Source organism: Perna viridis, chromosome 8 (assembly GCF_037379345.1).
Source record: "Perna viridis isolate PV_CMFRI_1.1 ecotype Kerala chromosome 8, ASM3737934v1, whole genome shotgun sequence".
Classification (NCBI taxonomy): Eukaryota; Metazoa; Mollusca; class Bivalvia; order Mytilida; family Mytilidae; genus Perna; species Perna viridis.
The window spans coordinates 20,558,155-20,576,205 of record NC_142452.1 but is presented as its reverse complement, the minus strand read 5'-3'; the positions used below and the strand labels follow the sequence as shown (position 1 = coordinate 20,576,205).

The following is an 18,051-nucleotide window of genomic DNA, read 5'->3' as shown; positions in this document are numbered from 1 at the left end:
AAAGTTGTTTGTAGATGTACAAGATTAATAGTCCTATGGCAATTTAAGTTGTATGCATAATGGAGTAGATATCTAAAGACAGTTTGAAGTTTGTCTGATTGCTAGAGCAGTTTTTCTCTACCATGTTAAGTTGACTAATCCCACCATGGCAGGGCACCAAAAACCATATATTTATTGACCAGGCGTGGTTCACATACCAAGAAATAAATATCCATACTAAGGAAGGTTTATTACATAAAACAATCACTGAGTTTTAGCACTTTTTAATTTGAACATAAATACAAAACATAACAAATTTAAACAACCAACCTTTCAAATTAACCATTCTATTTACATTCATACACTATTTCACTATCATTTCCTAATTCAACAAACCATTCAAACAAGTACACATTCACCCAATTTCTCACTCCATTTCCATACTAACAAATAAAATTGCACCAAATAAATTAGCACTTTATACTGGCAAACAAGTTCAAAACTCTCAGATCTTTGATATTTATGAAAATCCAAGTACATTCTCTTTCTTATATTAACTCTTACAATTGGCTATTCCTTCATCCAAGTTGTCCTTTCAATTTACATGAATACTTGCACTCTCTATAGCAAAATGGTAATATATATTGCAAGCTAATCCTCTGCTGATGGAAGAATATACAAAATTTTACAATCATGGAACACAATTTACATTTTGTAAGTTGTTCACATATTCAAACGTTAACTAAGTTTTTCTCTGTCAGTTTAATTGTTTCAATTGACTAAAGAGTGAAATGTCACAATGGATAATGAATTATGAATATTCATATATTTATCACAGCACCAGTTTGAAATCATTTTTTTTATAGTCTAAGATTCCATTCGACTGTAAGTTGCTTACAACAGCAACTAACGGTTGAAGACTCATCCATGTCGACCTGCAACGGGATTCCACCGTCAGACAGTCTTAACTTGACTGTAAGTATGTCAACCCCTGAGTCATACATGTAATCAACAGTCATGATAATCACATTGTTCAAATTGGGTGAAGTGGGCCTAATGCTGATTGTCAAGAGTATGAGTGGAGTCCATGTAACTAAATATAGCACGGCCAACAATCCTACATTGTGCTAAGTCTTGATAAACCTGAGGGGCATCACAAGCTGGATAAACTTGGTATGCTGGTGGTTCAACCTGCAAATAATAAATAAATTAATCAAAACAAGTCTAAAACTAGCATTAATTCTATTTTCAAAAGAAATTAAAGGATTGATTTGCATATGTACATGTATCACTAAAGGTTACGACTTGAATAGTATTTGTGATAAGTTATCTGTAAACCAGATATATGTACCACTGACACCAATTGATAAGAAAACAAAGGTTAGTAATACATTTACAAATATACATCAAATTGACTTTAGACATATGTGTACATGTGCAGCAACTTAATCTTATTTCCTTACGCTACATAGTGCAAACAATATTGTATTTATTAAATAAATAAAATTGGTTGTATCTTTTAAGACAGTAACAGGTTACAATATGCAGCTTCATTGAAAAAAAAGTCTTGCAAAAAAATTCAACAGAAAAGCTATATAACCCCTACCTTTCTATCTGCAACCATATCAACAATCTGTTCTAGTTGCTCAGGTGTACCCGTTGGAATGCCAGCAATGCTTTGTTGTTTGGCAGCCAGAACATTGAGATTAATACTGACTTCTGAGAGAGTGTTACCTCCAACCAATATTAAACCCTCCTGAAAAAGAAAATAACATTGGAATAATTCATTTGTTTTATGTACCATTATTCCTTGTCCTATAATCAATGATGTAGTACTTCATTTTTGCAGTTAGTTATAGACTGTGAATTTCTCTATTCCTCTTTCAAAACTGTACGATTCAAAATATATATACTACAAATGCAGCAGTATACATATCTTCACACTAATCTTTACAAGCAATAGTAAAAAAACAAAAACAAAATAGAAAATTAAATAGAGACTACATTATGCCAGAAAATTAAAATTGACAGAGTTAATTACCTACCCTATTTAGTACTTTCAGATCTCTCTGGACAGTTCTGGGTGAACTAACAAAGTCTACAATCACATCAACACCTCCCTTACAAGCATCTAGAGTTCTTTCAACAATATATTGTTCATGGTCTTCCTCATTCCAGTGAATTATATCATAACAGCCATGATCTTGAGCTGACAGGAGTCTGTCAATACTGTGGTCTGCTACATAAACTCTAACACCATTGTCTGTGGGGCCAATCAGAGCCCGGGCAATCCTCACAGCCCACAATCCAAGACCACCAGCACCAATTATCATCACATTGACACATGCTGAAAGAGTAAATTTATCATTATAATTAAATACACTGATCACTATGGATATACTTTTATATCATATTAAACTCCAGGTGACTGGAAACCGTAATTAGATAATTACATAATTTATATGAAAGGTAATTGTTTGTATCATGTTCTGAACCAATGCAACGCCTACATGAAAAAAATTTGATCAAAGACAATATGAACCTGCATTACACCATCAATGTGATATTCATTTGATCATCAAACCAAATTATGTAAGGATTCAAGGGAAAGAATGACGACTAACATAGATGAAGTGAAGCTTTATAATTCATTCAAAATAGTCTTCACTTACGTTTGACTTCACGGAGTTTCTCTACATGAGACTTGGCCTTGAGTAGGGCACAATAAGCCTGTAATGCACTACCAGACAACTGGGCAGCTACTTCCAATGGAATAGAGTTAGGAATCTGTTTGCATTTGGTAACGTCCTGTATAGCTAAATACTCTGCACATCCTGTTCTCATAACTCCTTCATCAGGATAGAGGATAACTCGGTCTCCTTGAGTAAAGTTACTATTTGGTAATGTGCTACACATATCTTGGACAAATCCAGCAATTTCTAATCCAGGCAATTCTGGCCTGATATCCTTCTTTCTTACTTGTCCTTCTGAGAAACAAGCACCTGCATAAGCGACCTGAAAGGCAAAACTATAATTGTATTAACCTAAGAAATGATTATGGAATCCTCTTGACACATTTTAATGAATTAAAAAGAACTATCAAATGTATATGAAAAAGTATGTCAATAGACATTCCAAATTCTAATGAAAACAAATAAAAAATTCTTTCGAGTTCACCTGAAGGTCAACATTATTAGATCTACTATCATCAAATCCAATTAATAATGAAATACCAAACTCGATTTCTATATCCTAAATTCAGTAACTCACCCTCACTAACAGTCCTCCTTTCGGTATGGGTGGCATTGACGATGAACCACACTCGTAAGGTGAAACTCCAACGTCGTTCAGCAGTCTTTCGTTGTCCAACATGATGTTAAACTACAAAATAGAAGAGTAACTTTGACTAATAACACCACCTTTCCGGAAATGTTCTTCAAATGCAATACACAAACACAGCAGCCGTTGATCACTGCACTTGGGCTTTCCACTACATTCAGCTAACACGCACTGATCACTCAACTTTCATTACGCATGCGTACATATTAAGTTGCTATTTATAGACCAAGGCGACAGCTGATGAGTGATCAGAAGATCAACACAAAGAAACCAAAGCGACGGAACCAACAAGTAATAAAAGATCTTTTTTTATATTTACACATTAAAACTAAGATTTTGTCAATGGGAAGGAAAAATAACAGCAGTCAACGAAGTTCACCGAAATCGGTAACAAAGTAAAAGTACTGACGTCCGCAACACAACACAAGGACCACGCATTACAAATGGAGACTCAATTGGTCAATATTTTCTCCCCTGTTTCAAACACATTCTTAACTGACTGTGAATTAAAACGATTAATTTGTCTATCGTTAGAGATAATAACAAACATTTACGGCATTAGTTACTTTTATGTGAATTTAGAAAAATTAAAACATTGTAACTTACTTTGCAATCAAATCCTTAATCCAACAAATAATATAGTAATATTCCTAAGATTTAATATACAAAAAATTCTCTTCTGCACAATATACGACTTCACTGTTCCAATGTATTATCTAAAATGAAGATATAGTTCAGTGTGGATGACTTGTAAATATAAACCTTGGGAATCACCCATTCTCTGCGTGGACAACTAAATCGGTCGTAGGCACCAAAGGGGCCTTATTTATGTATATTTTTTTGCGTTTCAAGATCATGAGAATAAAGCCGGAACGGTTATACATTTCAACATGTTTTGTTATTCATCAAATTACCATTTTATGTTTTTCACGATGGAAGTGATGGAATTAAAATTATACCATTACGTGTAACAAAAGTCCGTCAGTTTCTATTTATAATATAGAAGGTCATGATAGTTAAGGCTTCTGAGTGATCAGAGAACGACTAACATAAATTTAACGTAACCGAATTGAAACATTTTCTACATTTCACTGTATTATAGCAAAGAGAATTTACAGGATGAAACAATTTCATGCATTGAACTGCTATTGGAATTTTAATGGAAATATTAAATATCCTGCATGTTCATGCACATATTGGAAAAGAAGCGTGGTATAAGCGTGATCTTTTAGTCACTGATTTGGTCGGTTGAACCATAGTGATCGCGTGTTTACATGCTATGGGAACGTGCAAACTCGTGCTCTTTCGTTTTATTTCGATTGTTCGTGAACATTTTGTAGGTACGGTATCAAAAGATTTATATCATGAAATGATTAACGTACGTATCACGGTTCATCGGAATGTTCATCAATGGTCGAGAACACAACTTTAATGTGGTCCAACGTGTAGACTCCCCCAGTAAATCATTGAAAATACATTTTAGATCGGTCTGACTTCAACATTGCAAGCCTGTTCTTCTAAATATTGAAGACCCTGGACACTTATATCCCAGAACAGCACACCATGTTAAGACACGTACGCTGTACTTGTTGGCTAACAATTCTTGAAAGTATCTAGTCCATGACCCCTTTTTTACCCTGGTGTCCATTTTAAAACTACTGTCTGATCAATTATCTTTCAAGTTGGGGTTTGTCTTGTAAATCTATTTAGATGATTAAAGCCCAGTTAACAGTTACGATATCTGTCATTAAAGTATAATTTGATTTTTAGGGGTTAGGATCAAATTTGAAATAATATTCTCAGACAGGATTAAATTAAATTTTTAATTAATAAAAAAGCAGGACAGCGCATAAGAAAAAAATATGTAGGCAGGATATATTATTGTATTACTGTCCGAATATTTTTGTTTTAAAAAATCCCCCCTAAATAAGAATCAAATGGTTGCTCCCTTAAGGATGTTTGCTGGATTTTTGTCAGATTTTCGGACTCTTCTTGTTTTATTCATTTAATAGCATTAATGCTTTTTATCCAAGCAGTTACGTATACCCCCACTTTTTCTCTTCATAATTTCACTAAATACCTCTTAAAATGTGGGAAGTTTTTATGAAATCCTTGTTATGTCTTCTTTGTTTTTAGAACCTACTAATACAAAACCTCTGGAAAATTTAGAGAAATCCTTTTCCACCCAAAACGTTTAAATACATATAGCAAATGGATATGATGAGTATGTCAAGAAGACAACAATCCCACCGGGAATGAACGTCGAGGAAACCCTCATACCACCAGGCAGGCTGCAGCTGTCCCCAAAACAGCATTATACAAAAATATACAGCGAAATGGTCGCTCCTTATAAACTTCAAAAACATAAAAGTAGACTGAAAGTGCAAACGAAACAAGACATAAAAAGCCCATGCAGAAATTCCTGACTTGGGACAGACGCAAATTATAAATGCAGCGTGATCAGTTGATTGATTGATTGTTGGGGTTTAACGTCCGAGCAGCAATATCTTAGCTATATTTAGACGATGAACATGAAAGAGATGATAAAATGAACATGAAATGATGATGAAATGAAAAAATGCTGGGGTTGTCAGGCTATAATAAGGAAAACCTGACCGCAAACCATAGTGGTGCACCGTGTTGGGAAAGATGCCACGTTCCTCGCACGTTAAAGACCCTACTGTGGTATTCTCCCGGAGTAGGAACCATAGGGCTCCGCCACAGGAGGCTAAATTGCCCGACCCTACCGACCTCTCCCTATTTCCAGTGGCAATCAAAGTTTGTCGACCCCATTGTCCTTGTGTCCCATCCCTTTTCATTTCATCATCATTTCATGTTCATTTTATCATCAATTTCATGTTCATCGTCTGAATATAACTGAAATATTGCTGCTCGGACGTTAAACCCCAACAAAAAACAAACAAATCTATCTGCAAACTCTGGACAGTTCTACTAACCACTGCAGATGTCCAGGCCTTTCTTCAATTCTCGGACATTGTTATTGAAATCAAACGTCGTTTGACATTCACTTTTCCCGACCTTGCAAGATATTGATTGTAATTTCTGAGAGGGCTGGCTGTGCACCAAATAGCGTCAAGATCGAACTTCGAACGTCATACGCTGAGCTTGCTCTATCGTGTAGTTCAATGCTGCTGCAGCCTTTTTTTTTCACAAAAATCCTACGAGTAAAATTAATCGCAATCTGTGACGTCAATATACTTACGATTTTTTTGTTGAAAGGACTGATGACCCTGTCATAACGTACACCAATGCTGGATGCAAAAAAATTGTTTGAACGGTATAGGTCTACCAATCGGATATAGATCGACTCCCGTACAGCGTAGTAAACCACGAGGCAGTACTGGTCAGTCTAGTTCGCCAATAGGCTCTTAGTCTATTTTCCTTACATGAAACGAAGTCTTGGAATAATGCTATGCATCGATTCCTGATCCGCCCTATGCATATACTTTATATACCCTATTTTTGTATCTTGCTAGTAGTAGGAAACAAGACTATTATTATTTGCCTTATCCAGACATTTCTGTTTTATTACTTTACATGAAATTGCATGTATTTCTAGCTAAACACTATGTACCTAGATCTAGTAGGTCCAATATTTTGTAGACCTAAAGAATTTAGTTCAAGTCGACCTACATTTTTGCTGACTCTGTATACATCCAATCAGCGTCCAGCGGTTCCCCATATTAGCCTCTTTGCGAACAATTGTAAACAACGTACGAAATCTAGGTCAGATGTTAGTTCAAAAAGGCGGCGTTTGTTTATAAACAAAACTAACTCGGGAGTTTCAAAAAGGATAGTTTTTCTTGATTATTATACACTGTCATTGTTACATTTTCACATTTTGACAACTAACAGAACATCTTCACGGAAATTGTAGGAATTTCCATCAATTTACAGAGACTACAATATTGGCGTAATCCAATAAGACATTTTACATATATTGACTTATATAAGACCACATTTTTATCATTATTAGGTAGTATATCTTAACGTGCTCAGTAAATATATTATCGCACACCCATTATATTGAAAAAAATATGTGTTATTTATTTTCAAATAGCAAAATGATGACCTAACCATACAAAAGGGTTATGAGTAGATATACCATCATTTCTCATTGACTGAAAAAAGTCAGGTATTTTTGTACTTTCATATTGAATATTGGAAGTCTACCCTGTACTAAAACCAGTATTATATATATATGTATGTACTTAAATATACATACACTTTTTCTTTGTGATAATTTGTACACGTATGTAAGTGTCATATATAATTTTATAGATATAATTATGCTCTGTAAAGGGCCCTTTGATTGGAATAAAACATATTATATTCTGTTCTATTCTGTGCGAGAAATCACAAGATGACGGTCTCTTGCTACGCCCTACGAACATATTCCAATAAATGTATTTGATTCGAGAATCATTTTTCCGATGGTGCTTTGTTCTGATTAAATCTATTTAAATTAAGTAATGCACGTGGAAATAAAAGAATTATGAAAATGCGGGAAATATGTTTTGCAATACAATCTATTTTTGGAAACCTGGGTGGCATACTTAGTCAATACGAATTTTTAATTCGTTTTAGTTCAATGTATTTTCTCGATACACCTTCCAAGGGAGATAAATGTGTATAGACTGACTTAAATTAGTTGTGGACGGAAAGAGTTATCCTCTGCATTTTTTCCCTAATTGACTTTGTTTTGTTTTGTTTTTGTCCTTGTTTGTGTTTTAGCAAATAAAAAAAGCAAAGTATGACCATATAATCTATCATGCGTTTCCGACGATGATATACTAGTGGATTTCTATGGCAACCCAAAGTGGACAAAAAGCCCTATTTTTATATTAATAAATGGTTTTCTTGTATTAAAAAATAATTTTCCAATATCAAAAAATAATTTTTAATATAAAAGTATTCAATTTTTAATATTAAAAAGTAAAAGAACGATTTTTTTAATATAAGAAAATGAATTTTTAATATTAAAAAAATCTATTTCAAATATTTAAAAAATCATTTTCTAATATTAAAAAACTTTTATAATATAAAAAATTCTACTATTGTTTTTAATATTGAAAAAAAAAACGATTTTTTAATATTAAAAATTCAATTTTTAATATTAGAAATTCATTTTCTAATATCAGAAATTCATTCTCTTATATTAGAAATTCAATTTCTAATATTAAAAAAATCATTTTTTTTTAATATAAGAAGATGAATTTTTATTATTAAATATTAAATTTTCGTTGTTAGTGTGACACATATAAAAATTTTTAATATTAAAAAATCGGATAATTTTTTAATATAAGAAATTGAATTTTTAATATTAAAAATTGATTTTTTAATATTAGAAATGAATTTTCAATATTAGAAAATGATTTTCTTATATTAAGAAATCATTTTAATATCAAAAATTCATTTTCTAATATCAAAAATTCATTTTCTAATATCAAAAATTCAACGAGATTCTAGTATTAGAAAAGGATTGTTTGATTTTAAAAAAATATTTCTTAATACAAGAAATTCATTTTCTGATATTAGCAATTCAATTTTTTATATTAACAAATCAATTTCTAATACTAAAAAATCATTTTTTAATACTAAAATATATGACTTTTTGTCCACTTTGGCTTGCCGTAGATTTCTACCAACTTTAACGACTCGCTTATTTATCTTGACTTACGTTACTCTAATATGACGTGCTCCAAAGGTCTTTAGACCACAGCCATGGTAAGAAAAAAATGATAAACACATGTACATTACAAACTTTTGTGCAAATATAGACTGCAACTATTAAAATAGGAAGAAATCAGTTCTATTAGAATCGAAATAAATGACGGTAACTCCATTTTATCATTGTTTTACCACGGGCTGTCATTTCTGTCGTTATTAAGCCTTTGCTCGGAGTTAAAGGAGTTAAAAATGCGGCATAATGCATCATAAATGACCGTCATGTTGTAAAACAATGATAAAGTGGAGTTTCCGTGATTTAGCTCTTAATTTTCATATTTTGTAAAAGCGTCATATTCGGATCTAAGTGATTTGAATGGACCAAATTAAAATACTTAAGTACTTCTCCGTCTAAGAATCGAGCAAAACGTATATACGGTGTGGGCACATGATAGAAAGAAAAACGCAGAGATTTTATTGCATTAACCAATTACTTATACCTGATAATCACCAGAAATAACCATCAAAGAGTTTGTAAAATTTGCCTTTTAAGGTATTGATAGGTCATATTTAGTTAAAATGCACTACGGAAAAATGGCAGGAAAATTTTCCCGCACTCTTTCCCTATATAAGCAGTCAAAAAGTATCTACGTCACAGATGCTTGAGGATAAACTTAAATAGCTTTTTGGTTGTTTTCTAGCTGTACTGAATATATTTTAGGCAAAAATGACTAAATAAGGGGAAATGATGTGCCACCCATTGCCTGATTCTTACACAGAATGGTACTTAAATATTGTTTTCTCCCATTCAAAAAAGGTCTGGGTAAAATTTATTTTTAAATTCTTCCAAGCCCCCACCAAAATCAAACGGTTGTCCAATTGAATGTCACCAGAGACCGTACCAATTTGTTTTTGTATTTGTTTTTTGTTTCTATGTTTGTTTGTTTTTGTTTTTTATTCATCATATGCTGGTGATTTTTGTATTTCAACTTATCACTTTAGTAATGTGCTTAAATTCAACTTTATGGTCTTACCACGATATTTTCAGGTAGAAAGTGCACGGGGAATTAGGCTATGAACACGACGAAGATGATCGGTCGATTATCCATATATATATATAGAGAGAGAGAGAGAGAGAGATCTGAAAAATTCCCAAAGATGTTAGAACTGTCAAATTTGCGATGCAAAATTTTGGTCGTTACCTCCGCGGGATTCGAACTCGTACCACTGTGACATCTATGGCAACACCGCCTGCACAAAGTCCAGTGCCCTAGACCACTCGGCAAGCTAGGCTATATAAAATACAGCTTTCACTGGCCGGGCCATTCCTCTTCGTAGGATTAATTTATGGTTGTAACTTAGTACACGATGTATGGTAGTACAAGACAGCTTATTTAGGTGTTGTTACGTAGGGTAGAGGATCAAATTAACGATTAAAGAGGTACCTGTAATATACTTTTATTATTCCTGCTACGTGCTGAGCCATTTAAGCAACGCATAAATTGGACCAATTGTGAAGAGCATTGAGGTCAACATTCCTATAAAGTTTCAAAACATTGTCACTAAAGTTTGCAGAGGAGTTAACCATAATCGAAAACGAATCTGCGTAATATCCATTCTAAAGGTCCCAAGTACCATGATTTACGCTCCATAAATTGGAATTATAACTTTAAAGTTTTTATAGATGCCATGGAGGATTATGCAAGGAAATGGATAAAACGAGAACAAGAAGACATTGATTCTCTGTCAGAGTGATTAAAGGCCGTGAGGTCTTTAATTTTGAAACGAATGAAAGTTTTAAGTAGGTCAATGAGTTCCAAAGCTACATCAGTTTTCAAAGACCCCGATGTAGCAAAAACATTCTACTATACATGGCAAATATGTTGTCGTACCAGCAGACAAAGCCCAAAACAACATTGTTTTTGTCTGCAAAACGTTTTACATCCGATGTTTATTATCAGCGGTAGACGAAGAAAATAATAGCAGTGATAAGACCTATACTCCTACCACACTCTCCAAAACAGAGATTGTGAAAACCATAAATCTGCGCTATCCTCTTTTGGTCTCTCTACCAAGGACGATAATTGTGATTCACCGTTTAAACTCCACAAGAATCCATACAAACAAAGTTTCATTGCTGGATCTGCAAAATGTACCACCAAACCTCTTTCAAACTTTTAACTTCTATACTCAAAACTGTCAAAGAGGGTTTGCAGTCCTACCACAACACTTATTACTCCTGTAGTGGTATTAATTCAATATGGATCTGAAAATTTCGAAAGATCTTTTGGAGACAATCAGTTCAAGACTATTATCTGAATATAATAGCATTAAAACCTATGATTTTTCAACCCTGTATACTTCTATTCCCAATACTCAGTTAAAATCCCTACTTAAAAACATTATACATCGTTGTTGTTCCAAAAAAGATGGTACACCTAGATACAAATATATAGCTCTTGGTAGAGATTCCTCATACTTTGTAAGAAATAATTCCGAATCATCTTCCAAATATACAGAGGAAGATGTTTACAAAATGATGGAGATTTTAATCGACAACATATTTGTCTAGTGTGGTGGACGTGTTTTTCTCCAAACGATCAGCATTCCAATTGGAACAAATAGTGCTCCTTTACTTGCTGACCTGTTCCTTCACTCTTATGAGGCTGACTTTATAGCTGATCTGATTCGAAAGAAAGAATATCGTTTGGCTAGATCCTTTAATCTCAGTTTCCGCTATATAGGTGACGTATTATCTTTAAACAATCCTAATTTCGGAGATTTGATACATCGCATCTTCCCCAAAGAATTTGAGATAAAGGATACTACAGACACTGTGAAGTCAGCCTCATATCTTGGCCTACACTTATAGAAATCGATGGTCAAGGAAAACTATTGACTAAACTTTACGACAAACGTGATGACTTTTCATTCAGAATTGTCAACTTTCCTTTCATCTGTGGCAACATCCCTTCAGCACCTGCGTATGGAGACTGTTCATATCACAACTCATACGTTATGCCAAAGCTTGCCGAAACTACACAGACTTTTTGTATTGCTCTAGAAATCTAACAAATAGGCTTCTGGAACAGGGTTATGTTGCTACAAGATTGAAGTCATCACTACAGAAGTTTTATGGTCGTCATCATGAACTCGTGGATCGTTATGGTGTTTCCATCTGCACCATGAAAACTGATTTATTCAACGGGTCATAATTTTCATTTCCTCGTTTGTCTACCCCGGACTTGACTTTTTATGGGCAACTCGGTAGAGTGATTGCATCACGCTGAATACGTAAGTCAGCATGTATCGAAACCGAACGGCTTTGAAAAATCTTCTGTTTGCCACCTCTGTGTATTTTAGATAATATATGGCAGCCAAGTTTGTCAACGGATGAAAAACCCTCATCAATACCATAAGAACCATGTTTACAAAGTTTGGTAAGAATCTGTTCAGGTTACAGTTTCAGAGAAGTAGAATTAAGAAATAGATATTTTAACCCACCTTCGCTTTTAAATGCCTGCACAAAATCAGGACCATTGCGGTGGTTTCCAATTTTCCGGCTTTTACTATGGTTATGTATGCCATTTGTTATGTTACGGACTTTCCCTTTGACTACTGCTTAGATTTTATCAGTTCGATAATTTTGTTTTATAGTAAAATAGCATCAACAACCACACCACCCCCACAGAAAAAAACAAACAAAAAACAAAAACAAAAAGGACAATAATTCGATACCTCTGAACTATACGAAAGTTTCACCGTTTTAGCAAAATTCGACAAAAATTCATGTTACTTCTATCATTTTTTTTCATTTTTTTTTTCTAAAATTCTGACCAATGATAGTACATATCCTCTTTAAAATGGGAAATTAATGCATCTTAAAGCAATCTACTTTACTTTTCAAATTAATAAGAAAGGAATGAAATCAAAGACTAAAGTCTCTAAGTCAATAATCGTCAAATATTCTATGCCACTGGCTAGTTTCAACATTCGAAATGGCACGAATGCGACATGCTCTAAAATCGGGTGACTTGTGCTAGAATCTCAGTTCCCTTGGTATGGTTACCGTTTCGTAACCGTGATGACCCGGATTTGTTTCAATCAAAACAACTGGTTACCACGAAGTGCGGGTAATGTTTTCGTTTCACAAGTTTCTTTTAAATTTGTAGCGATCTTTGGGTCGCTTATGATATTGACCAAGAACCCAGATTAGGAACCAGAATAAACAACTGGCAATGGCTTTTTATATACAAATTAATTTGAGATAAATACTGTAATCTGATTGGTAAAAATAATTTTGTTATATCTCAATCGATAAAAAAATATTGACATGCCCCTATTCAGTTAAATTCAGAGCTACTTTTCTCATGTTTAAAGATTAAAATGATAAAAAAATGTCTATTGAAAAATAACATAAATTTTCCATGTGCATATTTTGTTTATTGCACTTCTCGCAATAAACAATATTCACACGGAAAATTTATATTTTTCAACAGGCAAAATTTTTATCATAGCCAATTTTTAAATATATCGGGTCCTGATAATGTACATAACCCATACTTAACGAGCCCCTGTGTCTGAATCGGAAATTGGGTAATGTTCAGTTAATGCTAACCGATCATTTCATCTTTTAAATTGGGTAATGTTCAATTAATGCTAACCGATCATTTCATCTTTTAATGTAAACTTCCCGTTCGCATTCAAGCAATAAACACACATAGAACACGTGTATGATATGTTAAAGAAGTACATTTTGATCTCATAAGAAGCTAGAACTATGAGAGTAATCAAGGGAACCAAGATTCTAATTGAATGTAATCCAGGGACAAATACCAGACACGGAAAACAGACAAACACAACAAAGAACATTAAATAACTACAATTAAAAAAAACTTTCCTGAAGTCCATCAACTTTAATTAATTTCCTCAAATTTGAAATTTAAAGTAAGCTGATTGGCCAAAAATTTATTTGAGCAATGACTTGAGGAAATCCTCAAATTTAAGAAATTTTGTCTGAAGTCTAGTTTTCTTCTATTTGTTGAGGTTTTTGAAATAAAGGCAAAAAACTGGTAACAGAACTCTATCGTGGTTTATTTTTGGTAACAGCGGCCACGTTTGTCGAAGGATTAAAATCATCACATCAGTTCTAGGCAGAATATCTTAAGAAACATTAATTTATACCAAGTTTGGTTCTAATTTGTCAGGTAGTGGCGGAGATTAATTTTGAAAAAAAAAATAACGACGACGACGGACTTCAAGTGATGACAATAACTTATCTGACCCTTTGAGCCAGAAATGAATACAAAAGGTTACGGTTATGAAGCGTACTTTCTAAGTTTCCCTTAAGGTTCCCCAATAACGATAAAAAAGTCATGTCCCGGAAATAACAAAAAGTGACTGTCCTTACGGAGAAAATTCATCAATCAAACAAATAAAAAAATATAGGTTAAGATTACGTTTCAGTAAAAATAAATTCATCTTTTCTGATAGTTTTCAAGTCTTTTTCTATTTTTTTACTTATTTAAAGAAGTGAATGTTATGTGATTAACGAATCCCACCCAACATTATTAATATGTAACGTGCCACGTGAATGTCATCGCTTTTACATTCTCAATTACATTTGCACGAAGACCGGTACATTGTTTTACTAAAACATTTCATGATGTATTTTCACTAAATCCTGTTGGACGTGTTTTAATTGATACCTTTGTTTGAGTTTATCAGTTGCTCTTGAATTTTGAACAAATGTAAAGAAAAAGCGATTACTCTTTCGAGTTAGATACAGCTTGTTGTCTTTTGTCCTATCTGTTAAAGTATTTGTATTCTGCATCGATCTCAAGTCTTAGAGTTAAATCCGAATTTAAGAGTCTTTTATTGTTTTCCCACCACTGTCCCAGGTTAGAAGGGGGGTTGAGCGCTCGCAAGCCAGTGGTTGTCATTTTTAGCTCACCTGTCCTGAAGGTCGTGTAAGCAATCGTCATCACTTTGCGTCCGTCGTCGTCTGTCGTCGTTAGCTTTTTTTTCAAACATCTTCTCCTCTGAAACTGCTTGAACAGTTGGAATGAAACTTGGCATGGTTGTTCCTTATGGTATCTTGCACTAACTGATCTTTTAATTTTTTTAAATAGTCTAAAAACATGGCCGCGGTTACTTAAAATAGAACATAGGGGTCAAAATAATTTTTTTTTGGCTATTTTTTCCTCACCTATAGAATAATAATGAAGATGAAAGCTACTCATAAGATAAACATGATATTCTGAGATGACTGCATGGCAGTAATGAATTTATTTTAGGCGGCCATTTTCAAAGTGGCAGCCATTTTGCCACCATTATCAACAGTTGCTCGGATTTCAAAGACTTTTGGTTTCATTCTAAGTTTACTTATGATGACAAACAATTGTCCTAGATATCCATTTTCCCGCTAATTTTTATACTTGGTTTGATTTCATCGGAATTTGGTTTATATAGTATGGCCTCCTGAGTTGAGTGGTGATGATGAAAGTGTTGTATAGCCGTGATTTAACTTCATTTTGTTCTTTCTCAGCAAATGTATAGCTGGTAAATTTGTTTCCCCTGGACCCGGTGGGATAACAGGGCATAGAGGGACTTCTGTCCAAATTTTTTCTAGGGGTTCTAAAAAAACTTTGAAGGCATTTCCAACATTTTACAGTGCCTTAAATGTAGGTGATCAGTTGAACACACTATTCATCAATATAATCTTTTTTCAGCAATTTTTGGGTCCAACATGGTAACAAAGCATGATACCTTCACTAGCCTAGTTAATAAAGCATGGTTTGGCAGGTGAACAATTCAGGCTCTTTCAGGGCCACTTGTTTATGTTCATTGTTATTAAATTTACGTTTTTTTCCCTATAGATTAGGTCGATTTTCGTCTGTTATCAATAGTTTTTACTCCATTTATTTTAGGGCCTTTTACAGCTTGCTTAATGGTATGGGTTTTGTCCATCGTTGAAAACCGTATGGTGACCTGTTCAAGTTTAACTGTTCGTTGCTTGACTTTAGTTGGATGACTGTCTCGTTGACAATCATACCACATCTCCTATTTTTATATCATACAGATTAAAATCAATTAAACTGCATGAAGCAAGTTTAAAAACAAGTTAAAAGGCTTCCTAATGAATTGGAATATCAAAGTATTCGCATCAAAAGTTTCTAGCAAAAACATTGTCTCAGATGAAGTTGGTTCCTCCCAAAAATTGAAAAGCTAATACGCGGGTTAAGGGTTTGCTCACTATATCAGATATGCAGCCCTCGACTAGCATTTTTCGAATTAAGGTTGCCGATAATTTGCAAAGCTGTTTGTTAAGCAACAAAAAACCATAAATTCGAAGTTGTCATGCGTTTGAATGGTAACGCTTACAGACGGTACAACTCATCAACGTCTAACCCATAGTAATCCATTCCTTGAAGGGTTGCTTATATTTCAGTGACAAAAGGAAATGCGTCTTATGCGTCTACGTACAGACAGAGGTAAAAGTTAATGCTTCAGACTCCTAAAAGCGCGTGGCATAAAAAGCAGTGAAAACCTGGAGATACAAGTAGATTTATAACAAATGATAGAACTTACCATCATCATATATCGGAATGGGAGATGAATTTTAAATGAACTGGTAAAACGTGGATAAACCGGAAAAAAATGAAATTATCCACTACGTTCCTGACTTAGTACAGGCATTGTAGAGGAAATCGGTTTTTACGACAAGCTAAACCTCTCTTCTTCAATTTCCAAAAATTGTGAACAAAAAACATCGATTCTTAAAACAGATTACATGCCATAAAACGTTTTGTTTTCATGCTTTTAAATTAGTCTAATGTTTATAGTTATTATTTTAATCTACATTTCTATTAAAAATTCCTCGAAATGGGAAATGTACAGAGAACAATATAGGCCACTGTCCCCTAAGTATCGGCAAAGTCAGCAGTAGGATGATGATTCAAATACGTCAAAATCACAAAGCATGACCTAAACGTGAACATATGAAAAAGAGACGATCTATGTATATATAAAATTAAAAAAAAAAGATTACACATAAAAAAGGGAAGATAAGGGACGTCACACAAAAAAAAAACCTAAGCAATATGAACTCCCACAAAAACCAGGAGTGACATCATGCGCTCAGGCAGGATTAGCATGTCCTGCACTCGTCTTATTGGGCACTCGCCATATTGCAAGTGAGAATAATCCAGTAATAATGTAGCAACAAAAATGCATTTTCACGACACGTGTCAAACACTAATCACACCAAAGGGGTCTGCTCCCACTACCAAGCAGCCCGACTAGCGTACTAGTATTTTGTTAGTGGGAGCAGGTCCATGTGATCGTACCATAGAGAGAAATAATTCATTGCAACGAAGTATCGTGGTGTAAACGTAGTAAATAACTTGTTCATTATAAAAAAAAATAAACGAAATTTACAAAATTAGATTAAGGTAACAAACAAGAGGCTCCCAGGAGCCTGAATCGCTCACCTGGTTGAATTTTGCCTTTCAAAGGCAATAAATTAAACGAGAAGTTGTCCAACAATTTTGACTCAAAATACTTTGGTAGGACTTATCATAAGGATCACTTCAGTGCTGAAAGTTTCTTTCTATCTGTCATAGTTTTCAAGATATTGGCTGAAAACTGTAAAAAAAATAATAAAAAAAAAACATCATTTTCCCCTCTCAAGGGCAATATCTCTTACAATGAGTCGTCTGACAACTTTTATCCCTGAAGACTTTTGTAGTCTTAACAACAATGATCATATCAACAATGAAAGAATTTAGCTAAATCTAACGGGTTTGGAGATATATGCGAAAATCTACTGTCTTACCCCTATGTTCTATTTTTAGTAACGACGGCCATGTTTTTCGACGGATCAAAATTGTCCACATGAATTCTTTGCAGGATACCTCAAGGAACATTCATACCAAGTTTGGTTCCAATTGGTCGTGCCAGTAGTGTCAGAGGAGAAGAGTTTTGAAAAAATTGACGACGACGGACGCCAAGTGATGGCAATAACTCACATGGCCTACGACCAGG

At 34.0% G+C, this 18,051-nt stretch overlaps 1 protein-coding gene across 1 annotated transcript; it reads right to left on the bottom strand.

Annotated features, from left to right (window-relative positions):
* Nucleotides 1-247: 247 nt before the first annotated feature.
* On the bottom strand, nt 248-4,047 carry LOC148609774 (uncharacterized). Its single transcript, XM_088540918.1, has 6 exons — nt 3,925-4,047; nt 3,250-3,360; nt 2,652-2,994; nt 2,025-2,326; nt 1,586-1,735; nt 248-1,170 (listed from the first exon to the last, which is right to left on the bottom strand). Exons 2-6 carry the CDS (start codon nt 3,349-3,351, stop codon nt 1,033-1,035), a joined length of 1,035 nt encoding a protein of 344 aa, XP_088397044.1. The 5' UTR covers nt 3,352-3,360; nt 3,925-4,047; the 3' UTR covers nt 248-1,032.
* Nucleotides 4,048-18,051: the final 14,004 nt, after the last annotated feature.